General features: G+C 43.7%; 1 protein-coding gene across 1 annotated transcript in view; it reads right to left on the bottom strand.

Moving 5' to 3' along the window:
• Positions 1-2,674: 2,674 nt before the first annotated feature.
• SUCLG2 (succinate-CoA ligase GDP-forming subunit beta) overlaps positions 2,675-21,017 on the bottom strand; it is a 261,484-nt gene continuing 243,141 nt past the window's right edge. The window contains exon 11 of the mRNA XM_040994784.1: positions 2,675-3,803. Coding sequence (XP_040850718.1) covers positions 3,688-3,803 — 116 coding nt within the window. The 3' untranslated portion in view covers positions 2,675-3,687. The remainder of the gene's footprint in view (positions 3,804-21,017) is intronic.

A 21,017-nucleotide genomic window follows, 5' to 3' on the forward strand; every position in this document is an offset into this window, starting at 1 on the left:
TTTAGGCTATTAAAAATCTACACATTCACTAGCAGCATGTTAACACCTTTTCACACAGATGTATGCCAATTCACCATTATTTTTAATGGTAATATAATATTCTGCTTTCACAGAATGTAATTTATGCATTTTCTTGTGCAGAGAAATGAAGTCCCCGGTACTTGCTTCCTGCTTGTCTTGTCATCTGCACTCTGTAGGCTTCTTTTGAGAACTTCTATATGGAGCCAGGATCTCCATATGGGTCACGTGGGTGGCAGGGCTGTGAGCATCACTTGCTGTTTCCCAGGGTGCACACTAGCAGGAAGCAAGTTTAGAAACAGAGTGGGATCTAAACCAGGCCCTACAACATGGAACGAGGGCTCCCCCTAGTGGTGGTGACTTACCGCATCATAATCTTCACTCTTGATCTGTAAAGTAACTTCTGATTTCAAATGTTGTCTTATCTAGTTTAAGGACACTGATTATTCTTATGTTGGACCATCCCTGTCCTACATGCTACTTTATGTTTCTTTTGTTTTCTTCACTTCCAGCTCTGCATTCATTGTGAACCACGCATCTTTATGTCAGTTTTTTTTTTTTTTCCTTGTGGCATCTTCACTGTAGGAAGTATCCCTGAATCATTCTGTGATAAATCAGGATCTCTCAGTCTCGCTGACATTTTGGGCATGGAAATCCCTGCCTTGCTGAGGAGGATCTCTTTTGTATTGAACTGTACTTAGGATTCATTGCTCTTTCAGATTTATTGGTTAATTCATGAATGTTGATTTTCTTCCACTCCCTTCTATTTTTAACCATGTTTTAATTAATTAATATCATTCTTAAGTTCTATATCATGATGATGTTTTACTAATTAAAGTTTTTCCTTAAATTACATGTGTCTCTCAAAGTGATTATTTGCCGGCAATGTGGTGCTGGGATTGTCTGGTTCCCAAAGCTGGCTTCACTACTGATTCCAAACGCATGCTAACGTGTGTACTGGGAGGCAGCGGTGAATGGCTGAAGATGTTGGGTTCCTTTCATCCTTGGAATTTCAGCTCCTGGAATGAGTCTAGTATAGCCATTGCAGGTATTTGGTGAGGCATCTGGTACAGTCTCTCTCTCTCTCTCTCTCTCAAATAGATAAATGGGAAAAATTTAAGCTCCTAAGTTCTCAACAGTCACATGGCCAATGAGAACATCGGAAGTACCGACACTGACCACTGGCCATCCTCACAGACTCTTGCATTGGATTTGAGAAGCGGCAAAATTACCTAAGAATCAGAGGTACAGAAGCCTACATTTTTGCTATTAACTATGAAACGTCAAAGAAACAACTTTACCCCATTATACTCTAACGTCCTCACCAATCAAGTGGAATGCAGCTTTGGCAGTAACATGATAGGGAATCAAGGCACTGAGTCAGTTTTTCTGGTTGCTTTTTGATCATGTAACCTGGACCTCAAGATCCCGCAACACACAGAATCCACACAGTCACTTGCCAGGATCCCTTTGAGGATGGATGACTTGATAGATACAGCCCTTTGGGAGTTTAGTATTCATAGTCAGGACCTGATATTATTCAAAAAAACCTGCAGATAGTTAATGGCCTATGTTCAAAAGCCAACAAGCTATCTGCAGGATAGTTCTTGTGCTGATGAAAAGACATAAATTAGCATAACTGGATGGGGTTTCATTAGCAAGTGGCCTTTTAGTAGACTTCCAAGTGCTCCCACGTTTCAAAATGGAAAGATCAAAGATCATATTTATTCCTCTTTTTTTCACTGTAACGCCTAAAGCTGCCTCTTGCGGGTTAAAAACAGAAAGACCAAAATCACTCAGGTCTTATCTTCTACTGTACTAAGCAGATACTGAACTACCCAAAACAAAACAGATCAAGAAAGACATTGCTAATATCTGTCATTTATTGCACAGTCATTAAAAAGGTATGACCTTTAATGGCTAATTATAGAAAATATACATTTACAAAATGAATTATTTTCCTTTGCTCACATGTGAAATTGATGACAATAAGGGAAGCCGGTTAAAACAATAAGTAAACTACCACACTAGAAGGACAACTGGAACCCGAGGCTTGTTACAAAGAAGGGGTCTGCACGTTGTTTCTTCTAGCATGTTGGATGAAACACTTTCCTCGGCTTCTGGTTTGCATTGCCTTTTCTTATTTTTTCAAAAGGTTTATGTGAAAGAAATAAACAACAACAACAAAAATAAAGAGAGATAGAGTGATCTCCCTTCCGCTGGTTCAGTCTCCAGTTGGTCACAGTGGGTGGGAATGGGACAGGCTAGAGCCCAAGAGGCAGGAGCTTCATCTGAGTAAGGGTCCAAGGAGCCCTTCTCTGCGGCTTTTCCCAGGGTATTAGCAGGGAGCTGGGTCAGAAGTAGCAAAATTGAACCAGCCAGGACATGAACCTCATGCCCAAATGAGACACTGGCATTGCACGCTGTGGCTTAACCCGCTACCCTGCAAAGATGGCCTCCGATTTTTTTTTTTTTTTAATTCTTCTACTGACAACCTCCTGCCTCAGAAAGAGTGACCTGATGAGAAGAGTGGAACTAGACTCATTTGGGGACAACACACATCCTCTTGTTTTAGATATGCTTAAGACGGTAAGGGTAGGATCCATGTAAAAGAACAAACTGTACAAGGCATAAAAACGAGAAACACACAAAGATCTTAACACCTTACAAAACACAGGATTTTTATTTAACCTTGTATGCAGATAAAAATTAGCCAAAACTTAGACAAACCTGTATCTCAAATTCTTCCCACTGTGAAAATGGGCATCATGGTATCCAGACATACTCATCTTCATTATGTTCCCGTCGTTTTACCACAGCTGGTCTACCCTGGGAGACGGGCAGGGTGGGCTTGGTGCACAGACAAGGAGACCCCACATTCAACACCACTGTCTTGGGTGTTATCTCAGAATTATCATCATAGAAATTTCCAGCAGAAGCAGCATCTTTCAACTGTATGCTTTGAAAATTACTCCAAAATCACAAATAAGGCTTCTGGCTTTTCTGTTAGTCTGAAGTAAACAGTATATTCAGTGTTAAGGCAAGTGGTAGAACGCATGTGCAGTGCACCAAAGCAGATCTTTGATCGTAAAAATGCATTTTGGAAAATTTTCGATATCCCAGACATGTGTGAGAAACTTGTAAGAACTGCTGCCAAGTGGAAAGGGATTTGTGTCTCGGCAGCCCGCTTTCAGGAGTGATTATGTTAGAAGTAATCTTGTCTTGACTTTTTTTTTTTAGGGATTGTGTTTTGATTTTTTGAATTAGCACATAGGATTAAATTTCTACCAAAATTCTTCTCCATATCCATGGCCTGATTCTCACATTCTGTGTATATGCGCATTACTTGACTTTCACATTCTGTATTTGGTACATGGTATTTGGCCACACAGCCTAACCCCAAAGTTGGCAAAAACACTGCCTACTGAGCAGACTTACTGTGAAAAAGCAAGAAAAAAAAACAGTATGAGCACGCAGGACAGGATTCTTATCGACAATGTAACTACAATCAGATTCAGGCCATCTACGTATCTTAACTGAAGAAAACACAGATTTATTCAGTGATGAGTGTTCATTTCCTCTGCCCCCTGGTTTTCTCCATGTGAGATAAGCATTTCATTCACAGTGATGAGACAGCCTTCTTCTCTGGGGGCCAGGACAATGAAGGCATCACTTCTTGGCCACGCTGGCCACGGCCTTCTTGGCCGCATCTTCCAGGTCGACAGCTGAAGTGATGGGCAGCCCACTGTTGCTGAGGATCTTCTGAGCCTCTTGCACATTGGTTCCTAGAAAGAGCAACGATGGACAATCACTGAAGGAAACTCGAGGTGCTGTGCTGCCAAGTTCTGTACAGCATGAAGTCACAGGGCGCCAGGACTTACCTGATCTCAACACAACTTAGTGGCAACATAGCTGTGGCTTTTTATGACCCACCCTGGCCTACTGAGATATAGCTGGATAACGAATGTATTTTTCCTCCTTTTCTTTGCTTCAATTACCTGGCATTATAAAGACATTACTTGCTACCTTCCCAAATATGTATGTACAAGATTCTGCCCAAAGATGGCAACAATCACTTGATCAACCAGTTTCTTAGGTGTTATTTATTTCAGAGGCAGATGGACAAAGACAGGAAGAGATCTTTCACTGGGTACAATCTTCAAATATGTGCTGTGGCTTAAGCTGGGAACTGGAAAGTCATTCCAGGTCCCTCATGTGAGTGATAGGAATTAAGTCACTTGAATCTTCACTCTTGCTTTCCAGTGTCTTTATTAGCTGGAAGTTTGAATCAGAGTTGGAGCTGGGACATGAAGCCAGGTACTCCAAGAAGGAACATGGGTGGGCATCCCAACTGGCACCCTAACCACTATGCCAGTGTCCAGCCCAGACTAGTAAGTCTGCACGAGGCGAGTCTTATGCCTTGGATTTGTTCCTTGAATGAATGGTTTGAGGATGGAATTCAAAGGAAAGTTCTATGGAAAGAATAGGCAGGAGAATGCCAAACCAGGGTACTAAAATTCGTATAAAGTACTGGAGTGACACATGCAGACATAGGGGACTAATCTTGCTGTAGCTTTTCACCAACAGAAAACGAATCAAATACAGATTTGAATCAATGTCACTGGCAGGAAAGATTATGTGACAACATCGATCTCAAGCTGTGGTCCAATTAGAGAAGAAGATGAAAGCAAGGACTTGGCTAGAGTTTGGAGATGAGTACTTTCACGGATAGAAGCTGGGATGGCTGCTGCTGAGCCCCCGTCCAGTGGAGCTGTCACGCCTGAAGTGGGGAAGAGGCTCGAGTCGTAAGTCCATGTGCAACCTGAAGCTCTGATCTCTGCTTGAACACGCCCTGCAGGCCTGGGCAGTACTCACGGTGTCCACTTCTGCTTGATCCTCATTCAACAGAAGGAAAAGCATGAGAGACACAGCTTCTGACGACAGCTCGTGGCCTTCCCAGCACACCTCAAGCTGTGTTTCAGGAACTTCCTAACACCTACGCTCTCTCCTTTCTCAGTGAACTACCCAGGGTGTCTATCAAAATCTCTTGCATCACTTCTTGTGCCTTCACCTGGTGGACAAGACGGAGCCTATTATGTACAAAGCCTTTGAAATTCAGGCCTGGGAGAACCAGTGTCACTACACAGAGCACACATGAAGAGAGGCGCTCGGACAGTAGGCTTCATACAGGAAGGCAAAGGCTGTGGTTACACGGAAGAGGTGCCCTGAAAAGGTGATGTGGCATTGATCCTTCAGGGGCTCCATGTCTCTCTGAGCACTGCCTGAGGGGACACCTGGCAATGTGAGAGCTCAAAGATTCCTCACAGCTGACAGAGAGCAACAGCCTGCAAGCCAGCCCTAAACTCCGTCTGTAGTTTCAAGTTCCTTAACACCTCTGTGCCATAATGTTTTTGTTTACATTTATGCTTCCTGTCTTCCTTAGAATGAATACTCATTAAGTGCTTCTAGATGCCAGGTAAGAAAGTAAATGAATTACTCGCAGTGTCTGAAACTTTTCCGCAAGTCTGAATAGCACAGAGATCCAGGGTTCCTGATGAGGCAAGAGAGGCTGAGGGAGAGACACACATATACCTCCACGGTCAAAGAAATGATATGACAGGTCTCCAAAAAGTTAACAGAAAAAGTATATTATGGAAAAAAACTGTACATAAATTTCAAATGTTTTACTCACCAAAGTACTTGCAAGCATTAGAGGTGGGACTTGGTCAACACATGTAATTATGCAACTTTGGATGTCCTAGAGATGGGGTGTAGATATCGCTGATAACTTAGGCTATGATGAGCAGCAAATGGAGTAAGAACTGTGGAAGCATTCTGCCAGTGGTACAGAGTCCGAGGCAGGTCTGGCTTCCAGTCCGGCAAGAATTCCCACCTCACTTTGACAGTGAAATGCTGTTGCTAGGAGCACCTGCCTAGCCAGAAACCATTTCCCAGGGCTGTTGTGTGTAGAAAGGGCTGAATCCAAGTGGTTGGGAAACATACCCATACACTTTGCCCTAACCTGTTTTCACCACCTGCCTCCTGGAATGTTGCTGTCCATGGTGATCGTGGAAAAAGATGACACTTAACTCCTGCAGCCTAGACACTGGAACCAATGTGCAGAGCAGAGTCCTGTCTCATGCTGTCAGGATAATGTGAATGAGCAAGGACCCTCTGTCACGTGAAGCTGCTCAGAGTCCAGCATCCCTCTGGTCCCACTGGAGCTAACACATCACTTTGTAAGTAGATGTTGCAGTAGGTAGCTTCTAAAATAACTCTCAAATGACCCACTTAACTATGGTGTCCTCTGATATTCACACTTGTGTATAATCATGTCCTTGAGCGTTGGCCGGATTCAGTGTTGGCTTAGAATGAGCTAGAATGGCACACGAGCCATAGACTATATCGCTTCCGAGACCTGGCTGCAAAAGCCTGTAGATCTGGTTCTGCTCCCAGTGCCTGTGTATGGGCTCACTCGTTGAAGCCAACTGTGGCATGCTGTGAGCAGCCCTTGGTAAAGAAGCTGCTCTGTAAGCAGTTGAGGCCTCCAGTCTATCCTATCTTAAAGAATCATAGGAACAAGCTTGGAAGTGAATTCTTCCCCCAATACTAAGAAGCTCCCAGCCCCAATGGACACCTGACTACACCCTTGTGAGTGACCCTGAGTTTGGGGACATGGGCAAGCCTATTAGATTCCTGACAATGGAAACTTTGTGACAACAAATATCTCCTTTGTTTTGCTACTCAGTGCTTGGTTTGTCCCTGTTACACACTGGTAGACAATAAACACAGACCTAAAGGTTTATTATTTCATCTGTAACAACCTCAGTATGCTTTCTGATTCATGTTGTAAGGTTTCAGGTAAGATCCCAGAGGTTGAAAAGTAGGACAGGGGATGGAACAGTGGCAGGTGTTAGATCCTGGGCTGAGGAATTGAGACATGAATCTGCACGCAGAGCACTCGTGGAATAATGACAAAGTGTGAAACAAAAGCCCTGTTACAGCAGTGAAGTGGACTTCAGAGCAGGGGGTGGATGTGAGTTAAGTGCATAAATGTCTTCTCCCCTAACAGAGAGCCACAGGCTGGGATTCTCTCCCCTGCTATCCACCCATCTGCTAGGGGAGACAGCTGAGTGAAGTTAGAACTCCTTTCACTACTCTTTGTAATACCTTCCCAATCTCAACACTCAACTCCCAGGACCTTCAACAGGGACTGCGTGGTCCTCCACGGCCTTGCCCATCTTGGTCCTTCTCTTCTGGAGCTTTTTGTTTTTATCACAGTGTCCTCTATTTTGACATCACTCTGGTCCCCAAAGGTATGGAGAGAACAGCTGAGAGATAAATTAGATGGGTGGTTCTTCTTGCAACAAAGTAATCTATGTAATTCAGTTCATAGCGTGCACACTGGTACCAGTATTTCCAAGGAGAAAACAAAGATTTGATGAGAGCCCTTGGCTCTGTTTTGGTGTCACCCAAGGTTCTGATGTCCTGACACCATACACCTGTCAGCATCTGTTTAAATCACACTCTGGTGGGCAGGTTTGAGGGAGGTTGTCTTTCTTGCTACCATCTGTTATTGAGGCAGAATATCAAACTGTTGCTACTGTTCTTGGCCCTACAGCCCTATGTGGCCCAGGCCAGTGGGTGAGGCTTTGTAACAAAGTTGTACCAGTGAGAGGGGCTGGGAAAAAAAAAGAAGGGGAGTGGCTCCAGAAAAGCCAAGCCCCTTCTCTCTTCCCAGCTAATCTTAGCACTGTGTCAAACTCCTAACTGCTCCCTAACTCGAGGATCCACTAAAGTGAATTTTGATTGAACTTGCTGTCCCACTTTAATTAGTCTTAACTATTGAACATACAACTGGCACCCTCAAAACCAAGCCAGTTACGAAGGGATTCTCCATTCAAACATAAGACTCAGTCATAGGGCTGTGAAGAGAAGTAACACACTGTGACCACATGAAACGTGTGATACAAAGGAGGGGAGAGAAGCAAAAAAGAGACAGGAGAGAGAAGTACAAAGAAAAGTGGCAGCAGAGGGGAATGGAGGGGAGGGGAGAAGAGAACCTGCAAAGAAAGGAAAAGGAGGGGGAAGGGGCACTGATGGAGGGCAAAGGAGAGACTGAACACAGACAGCTGGAGACAAAGTCAGGACCACCCAAACAGGAACAGACCCATGGGAAAGAAGGTGCCAAGACAAAGAGCCCAGGAGACAGTCGAAGACAAGGAGAGCTGGCCAAGTGCCCTGCAGCAGTGACCACCATAGAGCCCTGCGGGCCTCAGACCCTGCCTTGGCCTTCTGTCCTCACTCAGGGAGCTGGTGGACATAGAAGCAGGATCCAAAGAAGGGATGGGTTAACAAGTGAAAGCACAGCCATGAAAACTAGGTCACTGGAAAACCAAAGAGAAAGAGAGCAAGTGATGGGCCTTCGCTTGCTGCCCGCACACTCCACCTAGAGTATCTGAGGTTGGTTTCCTAATTCACCAGGTAGTTGATGTGGAGGTCTCAGCCTGTTCCCCAACTAACTTCTGAACAGACACAACTATATAGTGGCTTCCAACTCCCTTGTGAAATGAAATGCTCCAAAGAGTGTTCACACCTGTGCAAATAACTGCAAAGGAAATTCATCTCTTTCCCAGGTTGCAATGGTGCTACTACTGACATGCTTCAATATTTATCAAACGCTGCACTGCTTTTTAACAAGGTTGCAGGACAACACCCTTTATGAGCACCTGTATAAATGATCAGCTCATGCTGTTCCAACTTCAGGCACTGCTGACTATCTGCTTGCTGAGAGCCACTGGCCTCAATGGCTAGCTGCAGCACTTCAAAGCTGCAACACAGAGAATCAGAGGCAAATGAGCTTAAAGCACAATCTTAGTTGACTGTTAGAAGAATTCAGAGAATAATAATAATTACTGAAAAATAAATTTTTAAAAGCTCTCCATCTCTTCAATCATCTTTACCAGTGACTTCCTGCCACTGGGTGGAGGAAGAGAGCTATAAACAGACAGGCAAGGTTCATTTATCAAAATGCAGTCTTTGTTCTCTATCACATATGAGAGAAAAACAGTGGAGGAAACACAAAATACAGGGTTGTGTTCAAAGCGTGAAGCCCTTCCCTCCACTTAGGCTAGTCTTTTATCATGGGCCTGGGGAAAAAATCCATTCTCTAGCTCGGAAAATTGTGTCATGTAGGAATCCTTTTATAAAATCAGTATGCCAACAGGAACTTAGAAAAAAAATGTATACATATGAATGCAATAAATGGGTGTATGAGTGAAGGGATTCACAAGTTTCATAAAACTTAATCCTCAGAGCAACTCAAGGATAGCATCATTTTATGCCTATTTTACAGATGAGGCAACTGAGGCTTGAAGAGGCTTAGGAATGTGCGCAAGATATTCCAGCAAGAGACTGAGCTGGAATTAGAAGGCTGGGGGAGGTCTCCCCTGATCTCTCTGATCTCAGCCTGCTTGGCCCATGTGGAAGGCTGTAAGGACACAGCACATAGTGCCCTCAGGGGATTCCCCTGGCAATGGTCTTAGCACACCAAGACCTCAACCTAATCTGGCCACCAACCATGCAGGCCAGAGCAGTGGGCTGCACCCCAGTTTCTCTTCTCTGTCTTTGGAGGAGCTGTACCGGGACTCCCTTGATGACAACTCGGGGAAGTTGGTGCCTTCCTGCATTACCCACTAGTCGTACATGTTGTGCGTGACCCACTGCCTACCTGCCAGCCATGTGTGATGGACACTGCCTTTTAGACAATTACAGTGCCATTGCTGGGTGGGAGGACTTTCGGGGAATACTCTTCTGCCTTCCCCCTTTCTTGGTCTTTGGAAGTTTGTGCTTGCTTTACAATAAATGGACATGCTCCATCAGACTGTCTCCCGTGGTTCTCGCTGCTGAGGAACACCGCCTGCCTAACATCCCCTCGGTGGTGCTGGTCAGGAATTCCTGAGAGAACACAGGCTTGTGCAAATGCACAGGTGCAGGAAAACCAAGCAGTCCAGCCTCCCAGTGCTAGATGGCATCCTGGGGGTGCTTTGGGATAGGTCTCTTGTTTTCATTATAGAAACAGAGACTCAGAAATGCAAGAGTGTGATCAGGTCAGACAACAACCAGTTAACCTCACAGCCCCGACTCTCACTGGCATGCTCCAAGGCAGGGCTGGCCAACCAGGGGCTGGGGGCCAAATCCAGCCCACTGCCTCTCTTTGTACCATCTTCAAGCTAAGAATAATTTCTATATCTTTAAATACTCAAGAAGAAAAAAAATCAGAATATTTTGCAACTCGTGGAAATTACATGAATTTCAAATCCCAGGGTCCATAAATAAAGTTTTCGTGGAACACAGCCAAAGTGATTCGTTTACAGATTGGTGGTGGCTGCCTGTGTTCTGCAGTGGTGGGGCAGAGCGGTGATGACACAGTCAGTACGGCCTGCAAGGACTGAAAGGCAACCCAGCTCTAAGTTATGGCATCTATTTTTTCCACACTGGGAAAGGGAAGATCAACCAAATTCTGCATAGGCGTAGATGCCTCCTTAAATAATGACTGTCACTGTGCCCTTGCTCTTTCTTTCTAATCCTCCTTTCAAGTGACAATCAGATGGAGGAGGTCTACTTTCTCAGTGATGTGCAAATTTAGATCACTTATCGTAACTCTTCCGTTTTGGTATTGTACCATTAGAAACGGAGTGATCTGTTGGGAATCGAGGAGGCAAAATTCCTGCCATGTGAGTAGCCAGGTTTGTCTGGGAAAAGACGAGTTCTTACCTATCCAGCACCCTGTTCAGCTGCCAACTGAGCCCATCCATGTGGGTGAGTCATCAACAACTGTATCCCCTTATTTGTTTATCTTCTTTTTTTTTTTCTCCTGGTTCCTCTGTTCTGAAGCTAGATCATTTCCAACCCCTGGCTCCCAGTTCACACTCCACTTAGAGGGATCTCCCATTTCAGTGTTGTCAAGAGATGCTCATCAACCCATACCACCCTGCTGCCATCTCTACCCAAGACTGTCATTTCAGGACTGCTGCGATGAGGCCCCAGGACAGGGCAGGTCAGTGGGTTTGTGGTTAAAACAATCAATGCTAGCCACGTTTGATGTGCCTTCAGTGTTTAGCAAGATGCAATAACAAGAGTTCAGATGACAATAAGAATAGATAACAATCACCATTTTTCACATAACTTAAAAACGTCTCCACTCCTTACAGCAACTTCATGAACTCATCACATGTTTTTATTCCTATTTTCTACATGAAAAAAAACTTTCATTTTTTTTTTTTCCACGAGAAGTTCTTTCGCTGAGTAGCTGAAGAGTGTGAGGAAGTTACTGTAGTTTTGAGGTTTCCGAGTCTCTTGGAATCAGTTTCTTGTCTAAAGGCTTGTTTCCCGCACAGTTTATAAACATGAAAGATGACTGAGAGCTATCCTGTGGGACAGTATTCTATCCACACCCAACCGTCCTGATGATTTCTCCAGGAGTGAGAAGGAAGGGACACTGAGGGAGGGAAAGTGGTAACACAAAAACTGGAGTTAACAGCTTTGGTGTTAGGAAGGCCAGGGCCAGATTCTTCAGAGTGGTGGGTATACACCTCATAGAAATAAAGTTCAGAGTCAAGTCTAAGATAAATTCACTGAGTGCTTATGCTGTTGCTTTCAACCACATTAACCAAAGATGAGGCAGCCTTAATGTGAAGCTAGAATTGAATGCTCTGGAAAGCACAAACATAACCATGCTATACATATCCTCACACTAATAACGAGAGCTCCTTTTAAGGAAGAACGTTTCTACATCTAAGCAATTGCATGTGGACTTTTCTTTGACCCTTCCTTGACTATTCCTTGTGGCTTCCAATCCATCTCTACTCTGATTTTGGCAATTTTCAAAGATAACTTTGACAGTGTGAAGCTTCTGTCTGCAAAGGCTGACTCTGGAGTTGTACACTGTGTATGTGCTCATAACACTGCACCACAGTGTGAGACTCTGTAACTACAGAGTGGAAATGAGAGTGGACCCCACTGCTAATACGTGCCTTGAGAAGATGCTGGATTCTGAGAGCTGAAGGTTGCCTCCCAAATCCATCGCTGTCAGACATTTCAGAACCAAGGACAGAGACAGGTAACCAGAGGATTTTCCAGCTTTCTAGGTTTTGCTGCTGGCGGCTGTTTTACCACAGGGACCTACAAACTGTGACTCAAGGGCCAGATACGTTCCACCACCTCCTTTAGTATTTAAAAACAAAACACCAACAGAAGCATAGTTATGCCCATTCCTTTAGCTACAGGCTACAGATACTTTTTTTCCTTTTAAAAAGGAAAGTTCCTCTCATCATCTCTGAATCAACAATGTCGAAAGTGTGGCTCCAACGCCTCCATTCTCCTAGTACATATTCACAGTGGACAGCGGTGATTCCAGGACTCTTGTCCACTGACTTGGGATACAGCCTCGGAATCTTTCTGTCCTCATTTCAGGCCAATAAGCGGGAGGTGGCACAGATGAAAGCTGTTTGTCCTTCCTGTCCTAAATCATCTGAGCCTTTCTACTTAGGCAACTCTGTCCAAGGAAAGCCTCAAGGTGGCGCTCTAAGGAAGAATCTCTTAGCCCAAAACACCTTTCTTTAAGTCAGCACAGTGGTACATCCCTGACTTTAACCCATATTCGGGGGGTGGGGGGGGGAAATCCACTATGCCTACACTGAACATGCTCAGACATTCCTAAACCATGAAGCACACAGGTTACATGCAAATCCTACACCATTTTATAGAAGGGACTGGAGCCTCCACAGTTTGTTCATCTGTACAGAATCTGGGAACATATCTCCCTTACACCTCAAGGAACAACCTGACTAAAAAATGAATCTGTCCTTATATCGCATGTCTAGTAGCAATGTGCTTCTTTAATTGCACACTAAATAGAACTTTCAAGTATTTCATGAGGAAACAGGCATAACACAAACAAAAACTGGTCACTTAAAAAACGACGACAGGGCAGACAGCGACATTCTGATGCTACAAGGCAAGACTCAGGGTGTACCCCCCGTAGTACCTGCCTGTGCTCCGGAGCTCTCCCTACTGAGTCAGCCACACACACAGCTTGCTGATGGGGCAGCAACGTCAGATGCTCATTCCTGAAGGTAGGACCCCCGACTAGCCTGGGACAGGCTCCAGCCACGGGCCACTCAGTCTGAGGACAGACTTTGACTGGTAATGTGCGCTGGGTAGAAGTTTCCTTCCACGCACAGGACCACGTTTTACTCCTGGTGTCTCTGGAAGAGTTACCTATGTCTGACCACAGGCTCCACTTAGGGCAGCATGGAGTGTTTGAATGGTGACAGATGACATTTGGAGAGCCCAGCCCCTTCCTCTGCACTGCCTTTTAAGAATACACTGGTGATAATCAGGCCAGATGCTCATCTGCTCCTCAGAGTTCTGCCCTGTGAGAGGCGCATTCAGGTCCCACAAGGCAAACTCAGTGTGAGTGATGTCTAGTTCTTAGGTTGAGACAGTGCAAGACAGTGCACCACTGGAACTGAATACAGTGCATCCCTCAACTCTATTTAATAAAAGTGACAATTTAGCCTTCTTACTCTACTTAGTATTTTATTTCTTGCTAGGATGAGAACTAATGCGGTGAGCAATCTGTTGGGCAACCTCAAATGTAGTAAGAACGAGGTTACCAGGATGAGCCATGAGCCACAGAGGAGACCATCAGGTGAGTGAATCAGAAAGGCTACCTTTGTGACCAGGACTTCAGGGGGTGCAGAGCGTTCAGGATGGCCATGATGAGAGGCAACAGGGCAAAGGTACCAAAATAAATATTAAGGGCATCATTCATCATTAGGAGGCAGAACTAGAGAGGAGGTGGCAAGTGTTCCAGGGTCAAGTCTATTAAGGGTTTACAACAAACCTCCTTTTGGTCAAGGTGGTCAGGGTCTTGGTTCATCATATACTTGCCCTTGTGAAACCACAACCTCCCACCACCATCAAAACAGCAAAACCAAACGAAACACAACCCAAAGTAAGATAGGGGTTGTCTTCCTTACAGAGGCCCTCTCCTGTAATTAAAATGACTGCTTTCCAAGGGTGTGTCTGAGGGCTTTCTCTTGCCTAAGACAGCACACAGATCCAGTGTGACATAAATTACAATTACTCACATGATCAACCTGGGCTGGAGGTCGATAAGACGAAAACTCAAAGTACCTGATAGAGTACACCAGTCAATGGGAAATTTAAACATCAGCTCTAAAAAGCTTTTAACTGATTTAATTAGCACTTCAGGTTAGGTCCAGTGAGGCCTGGTCTATTGCTGAAACATGGAAAGTTTAAACATCAAGCTGGGTTCATTATACAGTGGTCAAAGCTGGTGATGAGGAAGTGAAAACCAGTAGGTTGGAGAAAGGGGACATGCAGCGAGAAACTGGTGAGGATGCCATACTTTAAAGAAAGGAGAGGGAGGTGGGCATTTGGGCTGGTGGCTAAGTGGCTGGTTTTGATGACGGCATCTCAGATGCTCCAGCTTCCACATAGTTCCTAACGCACACCATAAGCAGGGCAGCAGGATGGCTCTTTAACTGTCACACACAAGGGAGAATTAGATAAAATGCTGACCTTCCAGCTTTGGTCTCTTTGCCACTGCAGGCATTTGGTGAGTGAAGCACAGGATAGGATCTGGCCACTTCTGTTTCTAAAAACAAAACCCTACTAATTTTTTGCAAAGGTCATGGGAGGAAAGGTGATTTATGAAAGCAGTCATATGAAGATCATGTCCACAGGGGACAGAGAAGGAAGGAAGACAGAAAAGTAAAGTGGCAGGCATGGACAGGGGGTGTCAGGCTTCTCTTGGGAGCCCACAGAGCCACAAAGTGGAGACAGGCAAAGGTGCACCAGGACGGGGGGGGGGGGGGTGTGGAGCTCAGGAACATGCTCCAGCCAAGAGGATGGGGATTCAGAGATGATGAAAACTCAGCTGTGTATAGAACAGACGTTGGAAACGAGCCTCCAAGAGAATGTGTAAATCTGGTATGGTGCAGAGAAGCTGGGGGAAGTCAGGTGACACACAACCGTGCTGGGCTGATCCTGCTCGGCTGGGACACTGACTGCTCTGCCAAGGAACCCCTCTTGCCTTTTATGTTAGGTGTTAGCAGCAAACTTAGAATTCCAGCTTTTCACATGAAAGATTATTTTAGACTGAGGCTGCCTTTTTCTGGTGGGAGTCTAAGGCATCCTTAACTGCTCTCATCTCCTGGTCCTATCTCCTTCATCCTTGTGGAATGGATCCATCACCTGGCACATGGATATAGCTGAAACCTCTGAGGCTCTCTGTTTCTCTATTTCCAAAAAAAAAAAAAAAAAAAAAAAAAAATGGTTTTATCTGAAAACAATGAGAGAGGGAGAGAGAGAGAAAAAGAAAGATACAAAGTTTAAAACAGGGTTTTTCCACTTGCCGGCTTATTTCCTAAACTGCCCACCATAGCCTAGGCTGCATCAGGCCCAAGCTATGAGCTCAGAATTCAACCCGTGACTCAGCTTGTTAGAGACTCAAGTGCCTGAGCTACAAATTCCTGCCTCCCAGAAAGTGACCATCAAGAAGACCAAGTACACCAAGACTCCCAGCAACTTCAGAGAGTTCCCAACCGCATCAGAAAGAATGGTGAAGGGGTGGGATTCCTGCTTTCGAATATTTAATAAAAGAGTAACAAGATATTTATGTTGTCAAATCAAGCCTGTTGGTGTTGATTAGAATAACCAAACTGAGAAGATTTGCCTTAGAGAAAGGGGAGCCTATATGTAAATGATTACATTTGTTATTATTGTTATTTAGGGAATTAATTCTGAATTATAAGAAGTACCTGATAAAAGGCAGATTTTTTTTTTCAGATGTATCAGAGACATAGAAGTTTGCTGCAGATTTAAATGCAACGATAATGAAGATTAACTAACTTAAAAAAAATCCTCAAGATGCTGGTGGATTCGGTCACATAGCTGTAGAATGCAATGAACAATGAAGCTACCAACTGATTCTTGTTTTTGTCAACAGTATCAATGGTTGGGTTCAATTAACCATCTAGGAAATTTCATGCTAAGCTTTCTATGCATTTCAAAATAGGGAAACAATTTACTTTAGATGATTTGGGGGAGGACTTAAAAATTTATCTTACATATTTTCAACATAAAATAAAATACCAGCCTGCAGTGTGGTGCAAAAGGTTAAGCCACCAGCTTTGATGCTGGCATTTCGTATGGTTGCCAGTTTAAGTACTGAATGCTCCTCCACTTCAAATCCAGCTCACTGCCAACATGTCAGGTAAAGGAGGAAAAGATGGCCCAAGTGCTTGGGTCTGCGCAACCATTTGAGAGACCTGGATGGAGCTGTAGGTTCTTGACTTTGGCTTGGCCTAAACTCAGCCACTGCAGCCATTTGGGGAGTGAGCCAGTGGATGGAAGAGCGTTCTCTCTCTCTCTCTCTCTCTCTCTATATATACATATATATGTATATATATCTCTCTCTCCTCTCTCTATATATAGAGTATATGATATACAATCATATATATAACTCCCAATCTTCCTCCCGTTTGCCTTTCAAACAAACTTTAAAAACACAGTGAAGAACTAAATGAATAAATAATTTGTTCTTGCTTGAGCAGGACCCTTGGAGCAACCTCACATCTGGGACCTGGGATGGGAGGAGGGCTGGGTGGGGCTTTTCACTTCATTTCTCCCCTGACCCCAGACACAGGAGAAAAAAATGATGATATTAATGTGAAAACAATGGTATTGCCCACTTTCGTGTAGTCCTTGACCCTTTGTACCCTAAGCAACTAAGCAGGATTATCAAAGAAATAAATAAAGTAAAATGAAAAACTAATTTGTTCTTTATAAAAGCCAGAAGAACTGTTTGTAAAGGCTTAAATTTCCTCTAAATATGTGGTGTTCAATTCACCCTAAATTCTTTTAAATAAAAATAATCCTATCTCAGCTGGCAAGGTCTATTCTGATAAGACAAGTAAATACATGTAATTATAAAGTTACCCATTTCAAAGGGGAGAGTAATCCTTTCCTTATCCATTGGTAAAACAGCTTGTAATTATTATACAGCTGAGATCGCAGATTTGTCCACAAAATCCCATAGAATCAAGCCTGATTTGACTGATTAAAACTTCTCTCATCAGAACATTTTTGATGGGGAGAACGTGGCAGGTTCCAAGCTCCTCCCAACGGACTTAAAGTGCCACAGGAAACAGACAACTGTGAGAGAGCTCACCACTGGACTGCTGAGACGTATGTTATCTCCATCTCAAAAAGCCCCACAGTTGCTCAGACCGTGTGACCGTGAGGCAGCACACCTGATGCTTAGAAAGCACTCCAAACACATGGTCAGTATTTGCCACTGTGATTCAGACTCTGACAGCGCTGGTTGTACCATGCCTCACTTCTCTGTGTCACCAGGCTCACTTTTAGAAGCTAGGATGAAGGGCAGATGCCCTTGCTCCTCTGCCTGTCTCCAGACAGTGATGTGTTTTGGTTGACTAATTCCAACAATTATCTGAATCCAGATATCTGCGTGTACAGCGGGCGAAACAGAGTCCAGTGAGTTTGCCAAGACAGACAGTACCTTTGGAAGAGTACAAAGGACTCCCTCTTTGTACCGTTTCGTCTTGCTTTGTGGCCTGACACAACAAAGAGCTGCAATGTTTGGAAAAGCAGAAGTAATCTCTAAGGCTGGCTATAATAAAATTTGGAGTGATTACGAGAGGAGAAGAATTTATGTTCTGCGTCAGAAGGCGGCAAATAGAAATTTAGACTGTGGATAAAAGAAATCTCCTAAAGTGCTCCATAGTCAGATTTTTTTTTTCCTCACTGAAAACACTTGACACCTTTTGGTGTCAAGACATTTTCATTCTTAGTTTCTCATTTTTTTAACTTTAAAATTTTTATTTTAATTTATCTGTAAGGCAAAGAGACAAGGACAATCTTCCATATGCTGGTTCACTTTTCAAAATATCTTCGAAGCCCAGAGTGATAACAGGATCCTATAATTCAATCCAGGTCTCCTGTGTGGGCAGGAGGCTTCCTGTGTGAGCCATCATGTGGCACCTCCTAGGTTGCAAATTAGCAGGAAGCTAGAATTGGAAGCATAAGCTGGGACTAGAATCTATGTTCCAATATGGGCTGTAGGTGTCCTAGGTGATGCCTTGACTGTTGCAACAGAAAGCTGTTTGAGTTTCTCATTTTAACACAACTGCCCTGTGGGAGAACAATTTCTAATGCAACTGTTCTTGCATGTGGCTGATACGAGTCTTTAAGGCACGGCATGGAAGCCTAGTGGCTAAAGTCCTTGCCTTGCATGTGCCAGGATCCCATATGGGCGCTGGATCGTATCCCAGCTATTTCACTTCCCATCCAGCTCCCTGCTTGTGGCCTGGGAAAGCAGTAGAGGATAGCCCAAAGTCTCGCTATTTCCCCACCCTGATCAACCATGTAATCATTATTAAAAAATAAAATTTATTAAAAAAATGCATAAAGTCCCATGTCTATCCACCCTGCTCTTTCTTTCATCCTCAGCTCTCGCTACTCTTGCTTCTACTCTACTTTTATGTCTATGTATCAGTTATGCTTGGGTTTTAGATTCTTTCTCTGCTCTTCAAGTTGGAACATACACATAATGGTATAAGAACATGACTCTCCCAACAGCTTTCCAGTCTACCCAGGTCTTGGCTCTAAGAGCTCACCACTACTATGACCCCAGCACCAACTCCAACATTCAGATCACCTATTTTTTTTTTAACATTTATTTTTATTGGAAAAGCAGATTTACAGAGAGGGAAAGACAGAGAGAAAGATCTTCTGCCTGCGAGTTTACTCCCCAAGTGGCCACAATGGTTAGAACTGAGATGACCTGAGGCCAGAAGCCAGGAGCTTCTTCCGGGGGTCCCAAGGCACTGGGACATCCTTGACTGCTTTCTAAGGCCACAAGCAGGGAGCTGGATGGGAAATGAGCAGCCGGGATATGAATCGGCACCCATATGGAATCTCAGCATATGCAAGGCAAGGATTTAGCCACTTAGCTACTAAGCCATTGTGCCGGGCCCCAATCACTTCTGATCCTTTATTAAATTCTTTGCAATGATTCAAATCTTACACATATACTGTCAGCCTCAATCTAAAGATTCTTCCCTTAAAACACTTCTTCCCTAACCTCCACCTGCAAATCTAATAAAATTACAGTAGTTGTTGATATTACTTGAACAGGAAGCTAAAAGAAGAGAAGCAGGTTGAGCTACTGGAGAGTGAAGGGACGCATCGTTTATGGGATTCTGAATTCCTCAGTATAAACAGAACTGGGTTGGGTTGCATTTAGTTCCCTTCACAGTGCCTTTGTGGATAACACCTTCCCTAACGGCTGCATTCGTGCCAAGAGTACAATCACAACCGAATGCTTCCTCTTTCCCTTGTTAATTATGCAGGACCAAAGCAACATAGGGACCTTGCTGCAGGACTGCTGATTTCCCAGAAATCACACATGTGGAAGTAAATACATTTGGTACTGCTGTCCTGGCTATAAAAAACTGAATCCATTTACAGACATCTTTCGCACAAAATACCAGTTCCTGTAAGCGGAAGACATGATCACCATCTCGGATTCTAGAAATATCCAAAGCACCTGTTTCCACCCCCTTGATATAAAGATCTGGTGCTTATCACAAACTATGGGCTATAATGGTGAAAGGAGAAACCTGGCAAATATCATCATGGGTATGTTTCATTGTTCTAAAGTTGAGGGATGGTGTTCTCTTGAATACACCTTGAATCGTGAGATTTAACTGTCCAAGAGACACACACTCGTCTTGAGTCATTACATTTAATTCTCCAAGACACAGTGAACATTGCAACGTCATCTCTCTTTCAAAAGTTCAGGAAGGCAGGATGGTGGCTACCTAGGATCCTCTTAAGCTCGCTACAATAACAAACACTTGTTAACATTTTAAGCACCTTGCCTTGTATTATTTTTTCTCATATTTCAGTTTCCAAGTTATCTAGTAAATGTGATCTTTTTAAACATTTTTGTACTTCTGTTTGTCTTTTGTGATGCCTAAAACTTAATGGCCTGCACATGGTATTTATTAAGACATTAATTAACTAATCATAAAACCACTGGCATGTATCTCCGAAGTACATTTACTTAAAAGTTGCAAATCTGATTATCTCAGTAAAACTTGTAAGTTTATAGGTTCTTGCAGCATCTCAGACAGACCTCTGGCAAAACCAGCAGATTTTAAGAAGGGAGATAATCTTAGACGTAGTATTTTGCATATTTTAGCATGGGTATGATATCCAGACACTATGGAGATGACTTAATATTTCTGGAATACTAAACTGCAAGCATATTAAGTAAAGTGTGAAAATAAAAGATGGTTCCCTCTAAATCTTTGGTGAAAAGATAAAGGTGTGGTAGCTTTCTTTTCTAGGAATGCTTAAGTTAGTAATGATGAGTCTCTGATGCTGCAGGCCCAGGGAGGACCATGAGAAGGAAGAAGTCGGCCACAGTGCTCCCTCTTTTCCAGTTAGCGCAGGGGACACTGATGTGACTGGCTTACCGAGATCCACTCCCCTTAAGGACACTGAAAAGCTGCTTTTACAGTGATTACCCAGGACACCAGTCTCTTTGACTCTGAAAATACTTTGATATCAGCATCTCACTCAAAATCAGACTCATTACAACCCTGTCCCTTTTAATTTGTTTTTAAAATCCTAGTTTTGGCAACAAAACAAAGATTAATATTCAAAGTTCTTCGAATATTTTTTCACTGAGATCCGTGACGTTTATACTTTTAAGTCTAACTCATTGATACCTTATGAGTATCTCTCTTAAATTCTACCTACAGAGGTTGGCATGGTAGCCTAGTGGCTAAAGTCCTCGCTCTGCATGTGCCGGGATCCCATATGGACAGCAGTTCTAATCCCCGCGGCAACACTTCCCATCCAGCTTCCTGTTTGTG

This window comes from Ochotona curzoniae, unplaced genomic scaffold, assembly GCF_017591425.1.
Source record: "Ochotona curzoniae isolate NIBS_2020 unplaced genomic scaffold, NIBS_Ocur_1.0 contig_908, whole genome shotgun sequence".
In the NCBI taxonomy this organism is placed as follows: domain Eukaryota; kingdom Metazoa; phylum Chordata; class Mammalia; order Lagomorpha; family Ochotonidae; genus Ochotona; species Ochotona curzoniae.